This window comes from Pan troglodytes, chromosome 4, assembly GCF_028858775.2.
Source record: "Pan troglodytes isolate AG18354 chromosome 4, NHGRI_mPanTro3-v2.0_pri, whole genome shotgun sequence".
Taxonomy (NCBI): domain Eukaryota; kingdom Metazoa; phylum Chordata; class Mammalia; order Primates; family Hominidae; genus Pan; species Pan troglodytes.
This window is the reverse complement of record NC_072402.2, coordinates 130,352,482-130,376,831: the sequence shown is the minus strand read 5'-3', so window position 1 is coordinate 130,376,831 and position 24,350 is coordinate 130,352,482. Positions and strand designations below refer to the sequence as shown.

Genomic DNA, 24,350 nt, shown 5'->3' with positions numbered 1-24,350 from the left:
GAGAGAAAAGATTACTAAAGTATGTTAGTTAATATTCACTGCAATAAGAAAATCCCCAGTCTAATACTTACTGGTCAAGAGTCTTATAATAAATATCCAGATCCTTGTTCACAAGTTCTGTTGTCCTCATAACAATCATCATTTCTCTATACTTTTCCTCAGCATCCCGAAATTGTGGTTCTCGAAGTTCTTTCTTAAAATGAATAATTTCTTCTTCATAACCTTTCTGTCGCCCTAATGCCAAATTATGATTTCTTTTTATATTGTCTATGTTCTCTTCCAACTTCTGATGTTCACTGTAAAAAAGAAAAATGACAAATGAGGACCATTTTTTAGCTTTTAACAACCTGAAGTGGAAAAGTCATAGATTTCTTTAGATAGGTTAAGTATCATTCTCCTTAGCAATCAGTATATTATAACAGAGTCTCTCCTTGCTTATTATTTAGGGCTTTGGTACTAAAGAAAACCCCTCTCTTCCTTCCATATCTCTGCCCCACATAGGTTGCTAAATAGCTAATTTTGTGTATTACAGAACCCTCATAGCATGTGATCACTGATACAGTTCCTGGCCTTTAGACGCTAAGTAAAGCACTCTGATGATTAATATTACAAATTCACAAACTTCTGATTGTGAACTGAGAATGCACAATTATCAACACTAAGAAGTTATGGATAACAGGCTTCATCATCATTTTGCTCATGTCAAAGGCACAATATGAATTAAATCATATATTAATTTTCTGCAGTAATACTAAAAATTTAGATTCCTCCATGAAAACAAAATTTCTCTTGCACAAGTGTAAAAACCATAATAATGACCAAAATGAAGTAAAATATTCAAACTTTTCTGATAATTTGGCAGATTATACAAATTTCAATGCATGCTTTAAAAATCTTCATTTATTTATTATCACTTATTAAGCATCCTCTTATGTGTCAGGCACTACTCTCAAGCTTATGGGCATCCTTACAGAGTCGACTGGATTACATGTCTTGTTGGCATTTCTGTTATGTCCTGGTTGAAGAAACGTTTGAAAAATAGTTGTACTTAGTAATGTGAATGAATGTAAAAAGTACTGTTATGTACCAATTACAGAAGAAATTTTTTAAATATCTGGTTTTGGTCTTTAGTAGCCACGAATATATTATTTTATATCAAAATTTCTTCTAGAAGCATTACTTTTCCAACTTGCCATGGAGAGTATCGTGTAAAAGAACTGAGGCTTGGGAACTAGGATATTAAGGTCACATTCTTGGCTTTCATCATAATTTCCTCTGTGATTTTTCTGGGTCTAAGTGTGCATAATGCATAAAGAAATGAAGACTCTGAAGATGATGAGCTCTTCTAGTTAAAAATCTGATTTCCCTGATATAGGAAAGAGATTTTAAATAGCTAAGAGTACTTAACCAAAACACAGGATTAACCATTTGTTAGGCTTTATAAATTAAGTTAAAATTCACTTTACTATATCCTTTAGAAAAGCCTGGGCATTTTTTCATTCAGATTTCTGTATAAATTCAAGAAAACATGAAAACTCTACAAGGAAGGGTTTAATAAATGAGAGGCCTGGATTTAACCATCTGAGGTGGTTGACAATCTAAGTATTTGCCTAGTACAACCTTTTATACCAGTCTAGTGCCTTAGCATCAACAAGGTTCTTACAGAATTCCTAAGGCAACTAACTCTAAGGCAGTCAAGGCAGGAATAAAATCTTTTCTGCTGTACCAGGAAGGTAGCAACTACAATAAGTAACAATAAGACCAGATAAAGGAAGAATGAGGCTCATCTTTCAAAAGAAATGCTCTGGTGGACACATAATTACAAATGAGAAAATCTAGAATGAATCTCTGTGGATAAATCACTCTGGCAACAACTCCATTGACAATATTATAGACTGTACAAGCTCTGACCCAGACAAGGTCCACAGCTCCATATTCTTTATGCTTAGTACCACTATTCTGTGCAGCAGGCTAGCAGATGTATGGGGACTAAGCATGTTCAATACTGAATAACTAAGGCCCATCACTACAGTGTGATTACCAATTCTGTATCACTTCTTCAGTAATAAAGTTCTTAAGGCCATGAAATATAATTGTATCAAAACACTGTTCACCTTCTAGTAACTCTCAAAGGATACCAGGCTGAGGCTAAAATTCTTTTAAAACAGGTATTTAATATTCTTCACATTCCAGTAATAAAGACATTTATTTAAACTGAAGATTATTTTAAAAGCATACCTTTTCATTTGCAAAACCTGCATTTGACCCATTTCCTTCAAATGTTGTTTTCTTTCTTCTTCAACTTCTTTTAGTTCCTCATTTCTTTTTCTTAAAGTAAGGTTATCTTGTAGCCACCTTTCTTGTATCTAAAGGTAAACATTAAATTAGTTAACAAAAATAACCAAGTTACTAACATGAAATCCGTAACAGGCAACTGGTGACAGCAAGTGCCATTTCTGTCTTACTTAGAATCATGTGAAATTCAACAGAGGGAGAATAAGCCAGTGTGAAGGAATCTACAGGTCTGGGGCAATCTGGATGGCCCATCCCCATCCACAGTCACAAGTGTAATACCTCCTGTAGCGCAGCTTTTACTGCTCTTTCACAACCATAATCTAAAAACCAGGTCTACTGTTTGATGGGGAGTCTCATAAAGATTTGAGCATATATCTGTGTACTTATTTACTTATAAAGTATTAAAATATTTAGTAAAAATGCTATGAAATGTTGTTCACTTAAAAACATACAAAACAGACATTTTAAATGGTGAAATTAAAAATATAACTAGATATTTGAATACCTACATCCCCAGTGGATCATTTTGCATAGGAACCCCATGATAAAGCCTACTGACCTGAAAGATTATAAGAGATCAATACTACTACTGAAGTCTTCCCCAACTTTTTCGTCCTAGTTCTGTCTCCCAACATGTACCAAGACCATTAGAACCTGTTAGGTATATGTTACCTACAACTTCTACCTTTAGGTTGACAAATAGTAATCACTCAAGGCAGTAAGAAGTGCCACAATAGTAGCATATATCTATGAACTTGGTACCTTCTTAGCCACTGAAATGAAATTTCAAAAAATTGGCTGTTCTTGTTGAGTTTTGTCCTTCAAAAGAGACTCAATAACACTTAGCAGCAGCAGCAACAACAACAAAATTATTTCAGTGGTTTTCCTGGTGATTAAAATGAACTATGTTGTCAAGAGACAATCATTAGAAAACAGTTTGTAAGTTGATTCTTTGGAATTTAGAGGAAAAAAAATTTCCTGCAGAAAGAAGGGTGATTTGGCCCACAAATCATGTGTATAGAAAACTTATTCCAAATTTGGAGTAAGGATTTCTCAAAGAGGGAGCTGGGACCCTCCTGCAATAGCCCTTGCAGCTAAGCTAAACTCAGTGACATGGGAAGTGAGAGAGATGGACAGACATGTGGCAATATCTTGCACCAACAGTAAAGGCCAGGGACTGGTAGATGAGAGAGGGAAATCAAGGATTTCTCTCACATGCTTAATGTTCATATCCAATCCTGCCCATCTATGCGTGACTATTTTTAGAGTTTTTTTTTTCTTTTTTAACAGTCACAAAGTAAGGCTACTTTCATTTTTCCTGGAAATAATATAAACATACAATTTATCCACAGGGTCCACATCTACGGATTCAACTAACCATGGATCAAAAATATTGGGGAAAAAAAATAAAAAGTAATAGTACAATAAAAAATACAAATTTAAAATAACACAATATAAAAACTACATATCATTTACATATTAATATCAAAAGCAATCTAGAGATTAAAGTATATCAGAGGATATGGATAGGCTATATGCAAACACTAGATATGCCATTTTATATAAGGGACTTGAGCATCCTAGATTTCGGTATCTGTTTTATCGGGGGATCCTGGAACCAATCCCTCCCAGAGATACTGAGACAACTGAATATGTATCTACTAAAGGCATTATTATAGGCAGTTAAAGGTGACTAAAATGACATGGTTATAAATGTCCTTTGTTGCTAAAGCAATCTAATGTACCACTGTAGCTGCTGTGACTTACCAAGGTTCTACTATGGGGTACTATGCTTGTTGTTCCTTATTAGGAACAAGGGAATGTGCTACTGCTTACTTTCATCTAATACCCCAGAACATTTGAATTTGTTTTCACGATTGCATGAAAGGACTCTTTAAAGTGCTATCACATTTTTAGATGAGATTGATTTTTGGCACAAAATATTGTTGCTGGTCTGTCTACCTGCATTGTTACCAGACAGCTAGGCATTTCTTTCTTTTAGGTCAGCTTCCATTATTCTTCTAGTTTTGAAAGACAGTATATACCACATCAAGAGTGTAATGCTTTGAAGTCAGATACATCTAGGCTCAAATCACAGTGTTATTACTTTTAAACTGGATAACTTTGGGCAAATTAGTTTAAATTCTCTGAACCTCAGTTTGCTTATAACATGGTCAATAATAATACTATCTATCATAAAGAACTATTGTGTGGCCGGGCGCGGTGGCTCATACCTGTAATCCCAGCACTTTGGGAGGCCAAGGCAGATGGATTACTTGAGGTCAGGAGTTCGAGATCATCCTGGCCAACATAGTGAAACCCCACCTCTACTAAAAATACAAAAATTAGCCAGGCCTGGTGGCACTCGCCTGTAGCCCCAGGCAGGTTGAGGCAGGAGAATCACTTGAACCCGGGAGGCGAATGTTGCAGTGAGCCGAGATTGTGCCACTGCACTCCAGCCTGGGTGAGAGAGCAAGACTCCATCTAATTAAAAAAAAAAAAAAAAAGGACTATTGTGAAGATTAAAGGAATGAGTGTATATAATCAGTATAGTGCCTGACTCAATAATTGCTAATAAAATGCCTTTTGGGTCAAATTTGTCCTTTGTACTGTAAGCAGTGAGAATTCCAATTATAGTCTACAAAATGTATCAGAGAAAGGAAGGGAAAAAAAATCAGATGCAGTTATAGTATACCACAAATGTTTTTCCATTCTACTAGAAATTTGATAGTGTAGGGTCCAGTTCTACCTGTTACTACTTTTTGTGACCTTGGACAAGTCAGGTCACCTACAGTTCTCTTCATATATTCCTTCAGCTGAAAACTGAGAAAGGCGGTTAAGTTTCCAAATTATTTTATTCTGTGGACTAAATTTAGCAGGGCTTAAATCAGTACGTAAATAAGTGACTGTTAGGTTCCTCAGCTCTTAAATATTAACCCCAATCATCCAACTCAGATGACAGTTAATGCATGCAGCTGGTCACCTATGGAAACATAAAAATTAGCTGCATTCTAGATACCTGTGAGAGAGTGGCATGCTGAACAGATTACAGTCCAATGTCCACCAAAAGTCTGGCTGGGAATAACACCACTTCTAGAAGACTGCCTGAAAGCTATGCAGTCCATCCAGTGCTGGCTCAGTTATTTACAGCTAAAGGGATATATTAGAACCTCTAAGGAATTTCAACAAAACACACATATCTCTACCCAAACCCCCAAGATTCTGATTCACTGGTGTGGATTGGAGACATAGACATATATATATATTTTTTTTTTTTTTTGAGACAGGGTCTTGCTCCGTTGCCCAGGCTGGAGTGCAGTGGCGTGGTAAGGGCTCACTGCAGCCTTGAACTCCCCAGCTCAAGCAATCCTCCCACCTCAGCCTCCTGAGTAGCTGGGACTACAGGTGTGCACCATCACACCTGGCTAATTTTTTTGTAGAGATGGGGTTTCGCCATATTGCCCAGGATAGTCTGGAACTCCCAGGCTCAAGCAATCTGCCCGCCTCGGCCTCCCAAAGTGCTAGGATTACAGGCATGAGCCACTGTGCCCGGCCAACACATGTATTTTTAATAACCTAAGTCATTTTTTAAAAACTGAGATGTAATTAATATTCCACAAATTCACTGTTCAAACGTGTACAATTTAGCAGTTTTACTTTATTTACAAGGTTATACAACCATCACCACTATCCAATTCCAGAGCATTTGATCATCCCAAAAGGAAATCTCATATTCAATAACAGTCACTCTATTCCTTCTTCACCTCTAGCCCCCTGGAAACATTAATCTGCTGTCACTGGATTTACCTAATCTGTGCATTTATTGTAAGTGGAATCGTACATTATGTGACCTTTTGTGACTGGCTTCTTTTGCTTAGCATGTTTTAAGGGTTCATTCATGTGGTAGCATGTATCCTTTTTATGGCTGAATAATATTCCATTGTATGGGTATACCACATTTTGTTTATCTGATCATCAGTTGATGGCCATTTGGGTGTGTCCATATTTTGACTATTACAAATAATGCTGCTATGAGCATTCTTGTACAAGTTGTTGTGGGAACATATGTTTTCAATTTTCTTAGTTCTATAGCTAGAAGTGGAAAAACTCAGACGATTTACAGGTGCCCCTAGCTAAGAACCTTTGCTTTCTAAACATTAACATTTACTTCAGGCTTCAATCATACCACCCTCTACAGAACCTCGTATCAAGGAATAATGATGCTGAGATACACTGTATTTTTTTTAAAGCCCTGCGAAGTCTGTTGAAGACTATACATGTCTTCCTTTCTATGAATAGAGACATTTTCCTGTAGTCAGTATAGGACACTGGTTTTCTTTTAGCATTGACACAATGTGAATCTTGACTAATTGTGACTTCTTTTTTTTTTTTTTTTTTAAGACAGAGTCTGGCTCTGTCACCCAGGCTGGAGTGCAGTGGTGCGATCTCGGCTCACTGCAAGCTCCGCCTCCCAGGTTCACGCCATTCTCCTGCCTCACACTCCTGAGTAGCTGGGACTACAGGCGCCGACTACCAGGCCTGGCTAATTTTTTGTATTTTTTAGTAGAGACGGGGTTTCGGCGTGTTAGCCAGGATGGTCTCGATCTCCTGACCTCGTGATCTGCCCGTCTTGGCCTCCCAAAGTGCTGGGATTACAGGCGTGAGCCACCACGCCTGGCTGTTTTTGTTTCTGTTTGTTTGTTTGAGACGGAGTTTCACTCTTGTCACCCAGGCTGAAGTGCAATGGCGTGATCTTGGCTCACTGCAATCTCTGCCTCCGAGGTTCAAGCGATTCTCCTGCCTCAGCCTCCTGAGTACCTGGGATTACAGGTACGTGTCACCACACCTGGCTAATTTTTCTATTTTCAGTAGAGATGGGGTTTTACCATGTTGGCCAGGCTAGTCTTGAACTCCTGACCTCAGGTGATCCGTCTGCCTTGGCCTCCCAAAGTGCTGGGATTACAGGCATGAGTCACTGCGCCTGGCCTCCTCTCTTTACTTGATTACTAGAATCTTTAGCAAGCACATCAGACTTCATGCATACTTTTTATACACTTCTCTCCTGGTTTCATTACTTTCTTGCCCTTATTTCTACACTGCCTTGTTTTCCCATTAACTTGAAATACATTTATCTTTGCTCTATTGTATATAACTAAGTAAATAATTTCTGGAACAAGGAAGGTTACAAAGTAAACTAATACCATCAGATCCACTAAGTTTAGACCATCACTTTAAAAGGGGTCATAGATCATTAATCTTAACAATTTCGTATATATATACAGAGAGCTGCTGCGAATTTACAGATTGTGATTTTTATATAGGCAACTACATAAAAGCTAGTGATAATTATTTTGTTATATATGCATCATCAATTTATACAGTTATTCAATATGTATTAGGCCAGGCAGAGATTTGATCTCCCTTTGACTGATATTTCATATATTTGAAATTCTTGGTGGTACAGAAAGAGACCCAGCAGAAAACTAATGTAACTAATCTTCCAAATGATTTTAAGCAACCACTTATAACCAAGTGGTTAAGGCATTCAAATAGTAAATTTTGTTTAAAACAGTAAGAACAGAGAAATGGTATAGTTTTTAAAGGCATTAACTACCATGCTTGCATAAAGCATGTGATGATGGCTTCTTAATATGATTTTGATTATACTATAGAAATTAATTTCTTTAATAGAGAAAATAAATGATATAGGAATCAACTGGAAAATGACTTAATATATAAATATTTCCTTACAGATTACTTTCAAGATTATTAAACCTTAATCCGTCTTTTGTGAATTTATGCTACATAAAGATATGTTAGAATAAGAAAAGATACAGATACATGTTAAAGATGTTCACTGTCACACAGTTTGTGATAAGGAAATGAAATCAATCTGAGTAAGTGCTGGTATATACACAAAATGGACTATTTTATAATCATTAAAAAGAATGTGATATATCTGTGAGTTGATAGGTAAAATCAAATTATGTTAAGTGAAAAAAGGTACAGAATAACATGATACGACCCCATCCATAAAAGTAAATTTAAATATATATATATACACACACACCTAAATTTATCTACCTATCTGCTGGTATATGAATAAAAAACTCCTTTAAGAACAAATAAGTGTAACAGTTAATGACATGTAGAAGTAAGATTGAGAATTAGGAGAAGGGGAGGAACACTTTTATGCCTTTATGTTCGAACTTTTACCACGAGTCTTTTAGTGAAAATAAAAATAAAAAATAAATGAAGTAAGAATGTTATTGGAATTATTTTTCTTTACTTTTTGCATTTCTTTTTAGAGACAGAGTCTCGCTCTGTCGCCCAGGCTAGAGTGCAGTGGTACAATCGCAGCTCACTGCAACCTCTGCCTCCCAGGTTCAGGTGATTCTCATGCCTCAGCTTCCCGAGTAGCTGGGACTACAGGTGCGTGCCGCCACGGCCGGCTAATTTTTGTATTTTTAGTACAGACAGGGTTTCACTGTGTTGGCCAGGCTGGTCTTGAACTCCTGGCCTCAAGTGATCCACCTGCCTCGGCCTTCCAAAGTGCAGGGTTACAGGTGTGAGCCACCACGCTTGGCCTCTTTCCTTTTTGCATTTCTATTCAATGGATCTTCTATTGAAAATAAAACTATATAAAAGAATGTCATAGGTGTAAGTGATATCAAAAGCAAAACAAACCTACCTTCTGTGTATCAATATCTTGTCTCATGATTCTCATATCTTCATTTATCTTTTCTTTGTGTTTCTCGCATTCACTTAGTTGAGCTATTACTTTATTAAGTTCAGTTTCTTTTTGCTACAAAAAAAGAAAATTCTTTAAGCACATGAAATAAAAATACAATCAAATAAATAATTTTAAGTTTTAAATTACCTTCTTATAGTCGTCTTTCCCATCTTGAATATAATTCTCAATGTCTTTCATATAGCCATGAATATTTTTAACCTTCTCTTTAATATCATTCAGCTGTAGAAAAATATTCATTAAATTTACACTGGTTGTACTTAAGGGCACATAACAGGAGAGCACAGTAAAACACTGGCTGGGAAGTTATGAACCTTGGGTTCCAGTTTCCACCACTACTGAATTTTATGATCGCAGACAAGTCCCTTTCTCACCTATAGGAATTGATTAATTAGTCTCATTTCTTAACTTCTATTTTAGATCAAGCAGCAAAATAATTTACATCAAATCCTTGTTCTAACAAGAATTTCTAATGTCAAAATTATACCATGAATCTGAAAATACTATTTATCTTATGCTATTTAATTTCATGTGAAATAAGTGTCCGACATGGTGCTATGAACATAAGTTTAATACAGACATTTGATAAGTAAATATATAAATGAAATCTTACTTTATCCTGTGCTATTTTGTTGCTTGTATTTTTTTTGTTGATTAATTCTTCTTTTTCTTGCTGGAACTTTTCCAATGTTGTTTCCAAAGGGCTTACCTGCTCTTTAGCATCCTAAAAATATAAAAAAGATAAAGTATTATATAATATTCCATTATCTTACTTTAGGTGTCAGACTTCACAGTCTTAATGAAAGCACTTTCTATGTGCCAGGCTCTAAAAGTCAACTCATTTGCTCCTTTCAATGACCCTATGAGGACAGTATCATCATTTTCAGTCCTATATTTCAAATGAGCAAACAGACACAGAGAATGATTTGTCCAGGGTCACAACAGCCAATAAATGAAGCAGCCAAGATTTTAACCCAGTCCAGCTCCAGAGTTCACGCTCTTAACCACTACGCATGCTATACTGCATCAACCACTAATTTGATTCTTAATCTAGGCCATGTGCTCCCAATTATATTAGCGTGTGGCTTCAAGCATGAGTTTTCATGATTTTACGGGTGCCCGTCACTGCTGCATGATCAAAGAATAGGAAAGCTCATTCAGTCCAGACTTTTCTTTTTCAGATGAAAACATGATGGTAAAAACACTTCTGTCCTTAAGCTTAGCCTGCTAAGGCTACGCAGATATTTCATGGTAATAAAAGCATACCGTTAAACTAATGTTGGTGTCTCCACATCTATTTTGGAAGGAACGGGGCTTTCAAGTAATAAACTATTTTACTAAATAGAAGTCCCCATTATTTAGCCTTGTAACACTAAATCTACAACATAGTTATATGATAACCACAGTTCAAAACAAAGGTCCTCAAGCACTTTAAGATTCTGAGGTACTGAGTGAATCTATAGAGGGAGATACAATTATTTAGTAATTACTTCAATATAGGTCTATTTTATCATACTGGGAAGTGGTATGGTATGTTAGGAAGTCAAATGCCTTCAGTGTCAGAAGATCTATCAGAAAATCAACTCTGCTTCCTATTAGCTGCATAAACTTAGGCACTCATGAGACATTTGTAAATCTCAATTTTTCTATAAAGAGATTTCATCATCTAAATAGGGTTGCTGAGGCACTGAATGGTTCAATGTCAAAGTGCTTTATAAATAGTAAAACATTATACAGATGCAAGTACTATTTTATATTATATTCTGAACCTCTGATATTTTGTAATCTAAAATTATTTAATAAAAATTTATAGTAATTATTCAGTAATATACTTAGTGCTTATTGAATGAGTACGCATAATTATATAAACCTAGGTAAGATTGTTTATAACTGTTTATAACTGGTTGAGTCTTAGATGTGATTAATCTATATAAGGGATGTCAAATGCATTCCAGTGGCAACTGAGTGCCTGCTCACTGTATTGGTAAGGGTTCTGAAACCACATCCGGAATCAAATGGAAAGAGTGCTATGACTGAGAGTGTCCGCCATAGATAAAGGATCTGCAGATAAGACAAACCTCCTGTACAAGCAGGAATCCTTATACAGAATTAACCAACCACCACCTGACCACCTCCAATAACATTTACTACTTAACCAGGCAGCCAGTTCTTCCTTATTACGGCAAACTCCTTCTTCCAGAAATCTTTACTTACTAGTACAAGTTCTATCACTTAGGAACCACACAAATAATTATTATACCATTTTCATTTGATCCTCATAATAGCTGGTTTTCAAAGGGAATGCTTCCAGTTTTTGCCCATTCAGTATGATATTGGCTGTAGGTCTGTCATAAATAGCTCGTATTATTTTGAAATACATTCCATCGATACCTAGTTTATTGAGAGCTTTTAGCATGAAGCGGTGTTGAATTTTATCGAAGGCCTTTTCTCCATCTATTGGGATAATCATGTGGTTTTTGTCTTTGGTTCTGTTCATGTGATGGATTACATTTATTGATTTGCATATGTTGAACCAGCCTTGCATCCCAGGAATAAAGCCGACTTGATTGTGGTGGATAAGCTTTTTGACGTGCTGCTGGATTCGGTTTGCCAGTGTTTTATTGAGGATTTTTGCATCAATGTTCATCAGGGATACTGGCCTGAAATTTTCTTTTTTTGTTGTGTCTCTGCAGGTTTTGGTATCAGGATGATGCTGACCTTATAAAATGAGTTAGGGAGGATTCCCTCTTTTTCTATTGTTAGGAATAGTTTCAGAAGGAATGGTACCAGCTCCTCTTTGTACCTCTGGTAGAATTCGGCTGTGAATCTGTCTGGTCCTGGATTTTTTTGGTTGGCAGGCTATTAATTACTGCCTCAATTTCAGAACTTGTTGTTGGTCCAATTGGGGATGTGACTTCTTCCTGGATTAGACTTGGGAGGGTGTATGTATCCAGGAAGTTATCCATTTATTATTTTCTAGTTTATTTGCGTAGAGGTGTTTATAGTATTCTCTGATGGTAGTTTGTATTTCTGTGGGATGGGTGGTGATATCCCCTTTATCATTTTTTATTGCATCTATTTGATTCTTCTCTCTTTTCTTCTGTATTAGTCTTGCTAGTGGTCTATTCTGTTGATCTTTTTAAAAAACCAGTTCCTGGATTCATTGATTTTTTTGAAGGGTTTTTCGTGTCTGTATCTCCTTCAGTTCTGCTCTAATCTTAGTTATTTCTTGTCTTCTGCTAGCTTTTGAATTTGTTTGCTCTTGTTTCTCTAGTTCTTTTAATTTTGATGTTAAGGTGTCGAATTTAGTTATTTCCTGCTTTCTCTTGTGGGCATTTAGTGCTATAAATTTCCCTCTACACAGTGCTTTAAATGTGTCTCAGAGATTCTGGTACACTGTATCTTTGTTCTCACTGGTTTCAAAGAACATCTTTATTTCTGCCTTCATTTCGTTATTTAACCGGTAGTCATTCGGGAGCAGGTTGTTCAGTTTCCTTGTAGTTGTGCGGTTTTGAGTGAGTTTCTTAATCCTGAGTTCTAATTTGATTGCACTGTGGTCTGAGAGACTGTTTGTTACGATTTCTGCTCTTTTGCATTTGCTGAGAGTGTTTTACTTCCAATTATGTGGTCAATTTTAGAATAAGTGCGATGAGGTGCTGAGAGTTCTGGCCATTACACTAATAAAGAGCATTTCATATTAAAGAAACATGGGCTGGGTGAGGTGATGTATGCCTGTAATTTTGGGAGGCCAAGGCTGCATTGCTTGAGGCCAAGAGTTTGAGACCAGCCTGAACAACATAGTGAGACCCTGTCTCTACAAAAATTTTAAAAATTAGCCAGGCGTGGTGGTGTGTGCCTGTAGTCCCATCTACTTGAGAGGCTGAGGCAGGAGGATTGCTTGAGCTCAGGAGGTCGAGGCTGCAGTGAGTGAGCTGTGACTGTACCACTGCATTCCAGCTTGGAAGACTGATGAAGACTCTGTCTCTAAAAAAGAAGAATAGGGCAGGGCATGCTGGCTTACGCCTGTAATCCCAGCACTTTGGGAGGCCAAGGTAGGCAGATCATCTTAGTTCAGGAGTTTGAAACCAGCTTGTCCAATGGCGAAAACCCGTCTCTACTAAAAGTACAAAAATTAGCCAGGCATGGTGGTGCACGCCTGTAATCCCAGCTACTCCGGAGGCTGAGGCAAGAGAATCACTTGAACCCAGGAGATGGAGGTTGCAGTGAGCCGAGATCGTGCTACTGCACTCCAGCCTGGGTGACAGAGCGAGACTGTCTCAAAAAATAAAAATAAAAATAAAAAAATAATTAAAATAATTTTACAAAAAACATGTATGGATATTCTTACCTTTATCTCTCTGTACAAAGACTGAACTTCAGTGGATAATTCCACAGTCTGCTCCTCCAGTTGCTGACGACGTTGCAAATTAGTGGATATCTGAAGTTTCTCAGATTTTAGCTCATTTGTTGTACTTTTTAGATGTTGAATCTGTTCCTGCTGGTCCTGTATAAGCTTACGATTCAATTCAATCTTACTAGAAACTACACAAAAACATATTATCACAATAATTAATGTAAGGGCATAGAAAATACTATTTGTATCATTCTTCCCATTTTTATCGGTCTATGGAATCAACAAATGCTATTTCTGTGGGCCCCACCCACTGCAACAAAAATATAATGAGAACCCTGCTAGTTCTCAAATCAGCTTTATGTCCCCTGCTGGCCACTCACAGGGAAAGCTTACAGGGCAGGTATGAATGAGAAAGAATACAGCTCATGGCCAGGCGCACTGGCTCACACTTGTAATCCCAGCACTTTGGGAGACTGAGGCAGGTGGATCACCTGAGGTCAGGAGTTCGAGATCAGCCTGACAAACACAGTGAAACCCCATCTCTACGAAAAAATACAAAAATTAGCTGGGCGTAGTGATGTGTGCCTGTAACCCCAGCTACTCAGGAGGGTGAGGCAGGAGAATCACTTGAACCCGGGAGGCGGAGGTTGCAGTGAGCCGAGATTGCACCACTGCACTCCAGCCTGGGCGACAAGAGTGAAACTCTATCTTAAAAAAAAAAAGAAAAGAGAATACAGCTTATTTCATACTCTCCTACTGTTCAAAATCTGTTGTGCAAAGTAAGAGAAAAAAGAGAAGTGATGCTTTTCAGAAAAAAAGAGCGAATATACTGTGGACTGGAAGGAACTTCGTTGTCCATGTAACAGATATAAAATTGACTGTAAAAGGCATGTGCTCGCAATGTCAAAGTCTCTATGAGTACAGAAGGACACAGACTGTATTACCTGTGTCTAACTTGTGCTGTTTCTCTTGTTTCTCCTGGTTGACTTGTTGGACAGTTCGATCTAAGTCTATTCCTTGTAGCTTAGCTGCTTGTTGTGCAATTTTTCTTTCAACATCTTTAAGTTCCATCTTAAGAATATAACAAAATTATTTCCTTTAATAAACTTACTGCATTATTCAAAATCTTTAAAAATTAATTGCTCTTATCATTTATTTTTAAAATCTAAACTTATAAACCATTTCCAGATACAATTTTAGCAAAGTTTAATAGGATAAAAGTGAAATTAATTATCAGCAATTCAAATGATGTAAACAAAAGGAAGCTGACTAAAGATGAAAAACAAACAGAACTGTCTTAATTTTTAAATTTATGAATTAAAAAGTTTAAACCCAGGGATGTAAACTAAGCAGTTGCTCCCTGAGGGTATCTGAAATTCAGGATGCGGAATTCTAAACACAACCTGTACCTGAATACTAGCTACTATTTTTAACTCTCACACTTCAAATTCAAGCCACCATGGAACAAGTTTTATTCTGCCTTAAACTACAATAAACTTACCTGGAACCTCTCCATAATTGTAACATCTGTCAGGCATACTTTAGCACTTTCTTCTTCAGGCATTATTGTACCCAAGAGTGTTTCTTGTTCTTCTATGTCGTTCTTTAGGCGCTGTATGTCTCTATTGACATTCTGCAGTTTGTTTCTTAATTCTGGTATTTCCTTCTCCTTCAAATCAATTATGCTTTGCCTAAATAGAAAACACAATTAAAAATAAAGTATCTGATGTTTCTCACAGTTAGACTGAGGTTATGTATTTTTAGGAAGAATACCACAGAAGTGACATTGTGTTCTTTTCAGGGTATCATATCAGTGGATATGGAATCATGATATCAATATGTCTTATTACTGATGATGTTAATCCTTATTCACTTGGCTTAGATGGTGTCGGCCAGGTTTCTCCACTGTAAAGTTACTGTTTTGGTCTTTGTAATTAACAAGTATCTTAGGAGAGAAATGTTGAGACTACGTAAATATCTTGCTTCTCAACTTTCTGCCTACTGATTTTAGTATCCACTGACAGATCTTGCTTGCAATAATTATTACTGTGGTGTTTGTCAAACTGAGAAATATTCTACGAATGAACTGGTCATATTGACCAAAAGTGTTAAGGTCATGAAAGATAAAGACAGATTGTTACAGACTGCAGGAGCCTAAGGAGAAATAACAACTAGATGCTATGTGGGATCCTGCATGGAACCCTGAAACAGAAAAGGCATTGATGGAAAAACTGCTAAATTCGATATGGTCTGTAATTTAGTTAGTAGCATTATATCAATGTTAGTCCTGGTTTTGATAACTGTATTATAACAGAGTACATAAATTAACATCAGGAGGAGCTGGATGAGGGATATATATGAATAATTTGTATTATTTTTATAATTTTTCTGTAATCCTAACATTATTTCAAAATAAAAATTTTTTTAAATTACAGGAAAAAAAGGAAGGAAGCCAGCCACTAAGTGAAATGCTACATGGGTTTAAGGTACAAAATGTCAACCCATTTTACTGGTACTCACTACTGTAGCTAATGAATTACCACCTCCATGGCAGGTACTGACAACTATTTTTGCTGATGCCTCTGAAACAATAATATGTATTTAATCGTTTAAAAAAATTTACTTCAGAAATATTCCAAATTCTTATTTAAAATTATATTGAATTAGTATGACAAAGCAGTAGAATAAATTAAACTGGTCTCTAATAGGAGTCTTATTATAAACTTAAAGAATAACCAGAAACTCAAGTGGCTATTACTTAATGATTTTTTAAAAATGCAAACTATGACCAAGAAATGCCAACCTGACCTGTGGCAACAGACCTATAGTTTTTTTTAATTTTTTTATTATTTATTTATTTTTATGCTTTAAGTTCTGGGATACATGTGCAGAACGTGTGGGTTTGTTACATAGGTATACACGTGCCATGGTGGTTTGCTGTACCCATGAACCCATCATGTACATTAGGTATTTCTCCTAATGCTATCCCTCCCCTAGCCCCCCAACAGCAGACAGGCCCCAGTGTGTGTGATGTTCCCCTCCCTGTGTCCATGTGCTCTCATTGCTCAACTCCCATTTATGAGTGAGAACATGCAATGTTTGGTTTTCTGCTCCTGTGTTAGTTTGCTGAGAATGATGGTTTCCAGCTTCATCTATGTCCCTGCAAGGGACATGAACTCATCCTTTTATATGGCTGCATAGTTACTCCATGGTGTATATGTGCCACATTTTCTTTATCTAGTCTATCATTGATGGTCATTTGGGTTGGTTCCAAGTCTTTGCTATCATGAACAGTGCCGCAATAAACATACATACGTGTGCATGTCAGACCTATAGTTTTTTTTTATACCACAGAAATAGGAGGTATTCTTATTCCACATAATAAATATGAAGGTATGCAGATTATGAGTAATTCCATGCCAATGTTTCCTCTTGAACACTGTTGTCACCGATTAGTAGTTGGCCTTAAATTACGTGCCCAATATCTAAAAAGTGACACAGCTATGACAGCCTAATAATGATGGCCAAGCATTTATTAAACTGGGGACATATCTGTGAAGAACTGTAGGTATACATACAATTTTAACCCTATTTTTACATTTTCATACACACACACAAAATCTTTCATCAATATGGTCTAGGTTTTGGTGCCTTCTTTTTTGATGATTACATAAGATGTTAAAAGAAGTTTTCTGGCCGGGTGTGACGGCTCACGCCTGTAATATGAGCACTTTGGGAGGCTGAGGCTGGTGAATCACCTGAGGTCAGGAGTTCAAGACCAGCCTGGCCAACATGGTGAAACCCCATCTCTACTAAAATTACAAAAAATCAGTTGGGCGTGGTGAAGGGCGCCTGTAATCCCAGCTACTTGGGAAGCTGAGGCAAGAGAACTGCTTAAACCCGGGAGATGGAGGTTGCAGTGAGCTGAGATTGTGCCACTGCACTCTCTGGGTTTGTTTTTCTTTTTTTTAAATTTATGACATTTTATTTTTTATTTTCAAGAGTTAATTTTTCTCACGATTCACAAGGTTTTTAAAAATTATTTTCAATAGATAAATCATAATTGCAAACATTTATGGGGTACAATGTGATGTTCTGATATATGTACACAATGTACAATGATTAAATAAAGTTAATTTAACATATCCATTACCTTGCCTGCCTATCATTTTTTATAGACAGACATTTGAAATTTACTCTTTGGATTTCTGTTTTTTCAGAAACCCAATTCACCTATTTTTAGACAGCATTCCTTTTCTAAGGGGATTGTGTGTAAAAAGGCTCACACAGATATGGTACTGAAAAAAACCTGTGGGAGAAATACCAATTGAGTTTGTATTTAAATGAGGTGCTATAATAAATGAATCTGAGTCCGCACTAGACAAAATGATAAACAGGTACATTTTCAGCTGAGATCTCAGTCATGATGTTAGTTTTGTATTAGGTACTGGCAAATTTGAGGCTTTAAATGAAAATATTTCCCGCAAAGAAGATAAGCAAGATATGGCTCCCCACTACCTCTCTGAGCTCATCTTTCACAACTTTTCCCTTTGGCCTTCAGGTCAAATGTGTCTCAGAGATTTTGCACTGCCTAGAATATTCTTCTTCCGGACAACTGCATGGCTGACTCCCTCACTTCTCTCAAGTTTCCACTCCACTGCCACCTTCATCAAGTCCCCTCCTACCACCCTTCAGCTAGTCCCTATTCCCTTATCTTGCTGTATTTTTCTCAATGCCCCTGATCATCCCCTGGCATATTATGTATTTACTTATTTGTCATCCATCTCCTCCCCACTGGGATATAAACTCCATGAGGGCAGGGACTTTGTCCATTTTGTTTACTGCTGTATTACCTGCACTCCAGTAGACTGCCTATATTGGTTGCATGAATAGACAGTTCTCATGATAGTGGTGGCATCAAGGGCATATTCTAAAGGTGAAAAAGCAAATGGCGCACAGATAAATTTAATCTTGTTACTTTACCCCTCTTCACCAATAACCTTCCACCTAAGTGACTATCATAAATAGACCTCCACAATGTCTCTGAAAGTGACCCCACGGGATATCTGAAAGTACTATCCTAACCAGAGGTGGAAGGAAGCTTAATGATCATGTAAATCAATCCCCTCACTTTATGTGGGGGATACGAAGGGCCAAATGGGCTAAGTAACATCCCTAAGGTCACCCAGCAGAGTTGGAATTTGAAATCAACCTGACTGCACTCTTAGGCAATTGCTTTCCCATATTAAAAAAAAAAAAAGTCCTCTTGGTTGGGCATGGTGGCTTATGCCTGTAATCCTAGCACTTTGGGAGGCTGAGGTAGGAGGATTGCTTGAGCTTAGGAGTTCGAGGCTTCGATGAGCTATAATCAATCACACCACTACACTCCAGCCTGGGTGACAGGAGCAAGACCCTATCTATCAATCAATCAAGTCCTCTTAATTCATTATTGACCTTTCATTTGTGGATTTATTTAGACTTAAAACAAGTGTTTTATAATGTTATTTCCTACTATTGGGAAGAAGACTTCCTCTCTCATTTGTCCCAAACTCATCCTTCTCCAGTTTTCCAGAATGGCCCACTGACATTCTGTTAGAGCTTGCTAAAGAAACAGGGGTTCATCATTTCCCTGCTCTTCGGGTCTTCAAGTTTTGGTTTCTTTATAAAAATGGTTTCCTCACACACGTGTCCTCACTTAGCAGCCCTGCCAGCATCTTGGTCCATTTTCAGTGCTTCCTCTAGGCCTTTTCTAGCTTCAGGTTCTCTTAAAATGTGTGGTAACCAGCCATTTACCTGGCTAACCTAGCTGAGCCCAGTCATCCCATGAAACCATGAAAAACTAATCACTGCGAGACAGTTTTGAGGGGGTTTGTTACACAGCAATCAATAACGGGAATAGACACTACAGTTCTCATTCATTCAGCAAATAGTTATCAAAGTTACAATATGGAATATACAAATGTGTGGTTGCCTAGTCTCTAGGTAACCAGAATGGCACACAGATGCTACTGCAGATATAGGGTTAGGCAGATTCAAGTCAGCCACAAGTACTTTGACACTCTTCCCATCAAGAGATACAGTATCCTCCCTCACTGAATCTTGGGAGTTTCTGTGACCACTCTAACCAACAGAAAAAGAAGTGTCACCATGCCAGTTTCTTGGTCTAGGCCTTAAAGGACTTGCAGCTTCTACTTCCTGTTCATGGAATACTTACCCTTAGGATACTCTGTTTAGTAACCCAGTCACTATGCTGCCAAAAGCCCAAGATGCATGCAGAGGCTATGTGAAGATGTCCTATTCTGACAGCCCCAGCTGAGCTCCCAGACAACAGTGAGCATCACTGTCAGTCATGTGAGCCATCAAGAACATCCAGCTCGGTTACGCTTTGAGACGACTGCAGCCAACATCTGACTGCAACCGTAAGACCCCAAGTGAAAGCCACCTAGCTGAGCCAAGTCATACCACAGAACCATGAAAAATTATTGTGAGACAGATTTGAGGTTTGTTACATAGCAATAAATAATTGGAACAGACATTACAGTTCTCATTCATTTAGCAAATAGTTATCAAAGTTGCAATATACAAGGAACTGTGGAGATACAACAATGAGTAAGACATGCACCTTACTCTTAGGGGAAACTGTGGCCCAGCACGGTGGCTCACGCCTGTAATCCCAGCACTTTGGGAGGCTGAGGCAGGCGATTGCCTGAGATGAGGAGTTTGAAACCAGTCTGGCCAACATGGTGAAACCCTCTCTCCACTAAAAATACAAAAAAAATTAGCCGAGCCTGGTGACGTGCGCCTGTAATCCCAGCTACTTGGGAGGCTGAGGCAGGGGAATTGCTTGAACCGGGGAGGTGGAGGTTGCAGTGAGCCAAGACTGCGCCACTGTACTCCAGCCTGGGCGACAAAGCAAAACTCAGTTTCAAAAAAAAAAAAAAAAAAAAAGGAGCCGTGACAGCTAGGGTCCTAAAATATAATACGATGTTAATTTCTGCCATTTATTGTATAACAGTCTAACACAGAACTAAGCTCACATTTCTACTACGTGTACTTTCTACCAATTTCAAATTTTATCCATTTGATCTTTTTCTTTTCAAGATACTACCTTATTCCTCTCCTTCCTTTTTATTCTCAAACTACTGCCTCTGTCTCCTCATCTCTGTGGCCCCAATAATCTGGTTTTCACCCTTGATGCTTGTGTTGGTTATCTATTGTTGCATAACAAAGTATCCCAAAACTTAGCAGCTTAAAATAACAGCACTTATTATTTCTCAGAGATATGAGGATCAAGAGATACGCTTCTGACTCAGGGTCTCGCATGAAGTCGCAATCAAGCTGTCAGCCAGGACTGCAGTCATCTTAAGGCTTGACTGCTACAAAGTCTGCTTCCAAACTCACTTGCTCAAAGGCCTCAGGTCCTTGGCATATGGGCCTCTCCAGAGGGCTGCTTGCAACATGGCAGCTAGCTTCCCTCAGACAAGAGACAGAGGGAGACAGAGTGAGTGAGAGAGGGGAGGAGTGGGGGAGAGTGAGCGAGTTCACACGAGGGCACAAGCACATTGCGAGAACAGAAGAAGCCATAGTACCTTAAATAACCTAATGTTGGAAAGGCCATGCTATCACTTCTGCCTGTTTTATCAGTTATATAGACCAATCATGCAACAGCATGAGAGGGGACTATACAAGAGTATAAATACCAAGAGGCCAAGATTACTAGGGACCATCTTAGAAGTTGGCTGCCACAAACCACATCTTCTTAGGCCTTTCTTTCTCCTTTTCCTGAAACTCCTCCTTGGTTTTCCAGGACAATCACTTTCACTCTCCTGGTTTTTCTGCTTCCTGAGCTTTTCTCAGCCTGTTTCAGTCAATATATTAATATTAGATTAATTTTCCTAAAATACATCTTTCACTAAATCCCTTAGGTTGGCTCCTCATCACCTATCAGAGTTACAACTAGACCTGAATATAATGTAGCCCTATCTCCCCAACATACAGGACTCAATCCCTATAAATAATTCCCCAAACTCCAGATAACATTTCTACTGCAGCATAGGTCATACTCCTCTTCCCTTTGCACCGTGTTCTGACTTCCGTCTCCTCTCAGTTGAGCTGAATGAACTTCTCCAGGTCTTATATTCCTCTTCCTGCCTCATTCTCAAAATATTCTTCTCATTCTGTATCCATTGGCTCCTCCCTTCTTACCTAACACATCTGTTTGAATCATTTTTTTAAGCACTTTATTAAGCCTAGCTTTCTAAATGTTGAATTCTGAGAGCTTGTCTTCTTAATCAGACCATTAGCTCCTGGAGGGTCATGTCTTAGGTCTCTGGCACTAGCCTTGTTCTCTATGTTCTGGGAGACACTAAGGCAATCATCACATATTTCCTGACTTGATTTTTGTTTGTAAACAGAACATAAAACGAATTTCTTGTATAAGTGATGGAAAATATAAACAACTGAAAATCATCTATGATTCATTCTTCTAGAAAGTGGAAAAGACATTAAAAACATAGTTTAAAATCTGTCTTCTGGGAGAACTTTTCAGTACTTAAAATTCTTTTGCTGGGTTCAGACAGTAGCATGTCAACAGACGGTCCTAAATCTGTGAAAATCTATGCCCACAAGCTAAGTCTTGGGAATTAAACACACATACAAAAGAACATAAAGACTGTGTCTACCTCATAGTTTAAGAAATAAGCTTACTGGCTATGCACGGTGCTCACACTTTGGGAGGCCGAGGTGGGCCAATCACTTGAGGCCAGGAGCTCGAGATTAGCCTGGCCAACATGGTGAAACTCCATCTCTACTAAAAATTACAAAAATTAGCTGGTTGTGGTTGTGCATGCCTGTAATCCCAGCTACTGAGGAGGCTGAGGCATGGGAATCGCTTCTGGGAGGTGGAGGTTGCAATGAGCCAAGATCATGCCACTGCACTCCAGCTTAGGTGACAGAGAGAGACTCTGTCTCAGAAAAAAAAAAGAAAAAAAGACAGGAAACAAGCTTACCTTTAAACAAAATAATTGAATCTTCTTATCATAGAAGTGATATAAGACAGGGCATACCAGCTCAGAGTCCTTACTGAGTAACTACCATCTGCCCAGGAATGAGATGGGGACCTTTTACAATGTGCTGCTACATGTACAGTGAAGGTAAATCCCATTCTTACCTCATGGGCACAAGTCCCAGCATTTCATCACGCCGCTTTTCCTTTTTTTTTAGCTCTGATTCTGTTGACTTGAGTTTATCTGGAGCAAGTCGCAGTTTAGACTGCAAATCACTGATGACTTCTTGTAACTCAGCCTCTGTCTGAAAAACTCTCTGACAAACGGGGCAACATGACTGGTTTTCGTCTGTTAGCTGAGTAATGAACTGGGAGTAAACTGCTGTGGCTCCAGCCAGCATGGCTATTTTAAGAAAATAAATTATATCACCAATGAGAAAAAAACATAAAATACTGTATTGTGAATACGGTTGTATCTTTTTCTATAAATATATGATTATTCTTGCTTTATAAATATATTATAAAAGAAATAAAAATTCTGATATTTAAAATTCCAATATTCTCTTCCAAAGAGCATGATACATTCAGATTTGTATAAATATTTTTTGGTAACACATTATAAGTATAACAAAATGCCTACTGAGAGCTTTCTATGTGCCAGGCACTGTTCTAAGGGCTTTATAACTACAATCTCATTCACGCCTCAGTACCAGAGGTGGTAGTTGTGTCCTCATTTTATAGACAATGAAACACAGGAAGGTTTCAGTAACTTGCCTAAAGTCACATAGTGAGTAAGTTGTAGAGCCAGGACTGAAATCCAAGCCATTAGGCTCCATAACCAGGTTTTTAAATTCCCCATCCTTAACAGTTACCTGTGAATGAAAATTCAAAGGTGTCAAAGTATCCTGATAATATAAAGTAGACAACTTACCTCGCTGTTTTGATGATTTTTCAATTTCCTCTTTAAGCCTGTCTAAATCACTTTCAAAATCCTGGCTACCACAAACATCAAACAGCTTGTCTTCGTAACTGGATAACTGCTCTTCCTTTCTTTTTAGTTCATTATTTATATGATTTTTATTCTGCTCAGATGAAGCTAGTTCCTTGCTAAAATAAGAGCAAATATGGATTTTCATTTTAAAATAGGAGAAATTAGTTTGAAAGTTTGAGTAGGCAAAAACAAGACAAATTCTGCCAACAAATCATTACAAGAGTTTGGTATGACCAAATAATTTTTTTCAGAAGTTGAGGGACTAGTCCACTTCTGCCTTAACTCTCCCCCTAGGACACTGACTCACCTGCCAGTCCTACTCATGGGCCTGCTCCCAGAAAAATGTACACAGAATTCTGCCTGGTTTCTGGGGGTTCATGGTCTTTGATCCCAGGTTAAGCCTCAGCAAGATGCTTGCTAGGACTATTGGACAGAAAGAAGACAAGAGAACGTCCCCGTAATTCCCTTTAGTCCTTTCACAAATACTACTTCCTTACTCTCCTGTAAATACTGTTTCTTTTGTATCCTCCCCCTCCTTGTTGCTGTCATCCACTTGCGTTCAGATCAGTCATTCCCTCTCATTCATCAAAGATTTTGCTTACTAGTACAATTTATCTCCACTTTAACTCTTAAACATCATCCTAGCCAACCTCAATACTCACACATAACATGGTTTTTCAATTTGCAGGTTTCGATGCATTAGCTACCATGTAATCAATTTAATGTATTCAGCATATTTTTAAAAAATGAAACAGAATAGACGGTAATATATTGGAGTAGGCTGTATGTATATGTACTACTTTGAGAAATTTGTTTCAGATAAATGTGTGTGACTGCACACATGCTTCTTCATCATGACTACCCATCCTGAGTCACAGTAAACATTTGGAAAAAAGTAACTAATATGATGATATTTTCATTATCCTAGACTCCCTTGAGCACTTCTCATCAAGAT

The 24,350-nt window shown here is 37.8% G+C and overlaps 1 protein-coding gene across 4 annotated transcripts in view; it reads right to left on the bottom strand.

Annotated features, from left to right (window-relative positions):
* Positions 1-24,350, bottom strand: part of RAD50 (RAD50 double strand break repair protein) — an 89,929-nt gene that overhangs the window by 23,893 nt on the left and 41,686 nt on the right. For all 4 annotated transcript variants that reach the window (XR_010156994.1, XM_001163412.8, XM_063810652.1 and 1 more), the window contains 10 exons: positions 23,336-23,511; positions 22,570-22,807; positions 14,902-15,091; positions 14,345-14,471; positions 13,395-13,588; positions 9,660-9,770; positions 9,176-9,268; positions 8,987-9,100; positions 2,239-2,366; positions 72-296 (listed from right to left, as the gene is read on the bottom strand). Coding sequence is in view for 3 of the 4 variants with exons in the window: in XM_001163412.8 (XP_001163412.1) it covers positions 72-296; positions 2,239-2,366; positions 8,987-9,100; positions 9,176-9,268; positions 9,660-9,770; positions 13,395-13,588; positions 14,345-14,471; positions 14,902-15,091; positions 22,570-22,807; positions 23,336-23,511 (1,596 nt within the window). In the remaining variant the exon portion in view is untranslated. The remainder of the gene's footprint in view (positions 1-71; positions 297-2,238; positions 2,367-8,986; positions 9,101-9,175; positions 9,269-9,659; positions 9,771-13,394; positions 13,589-14,344; positions 14,472-14,901; positions 15,092-22,569; positions 22,808-23,335; positions 23,512-24,350) is intronic.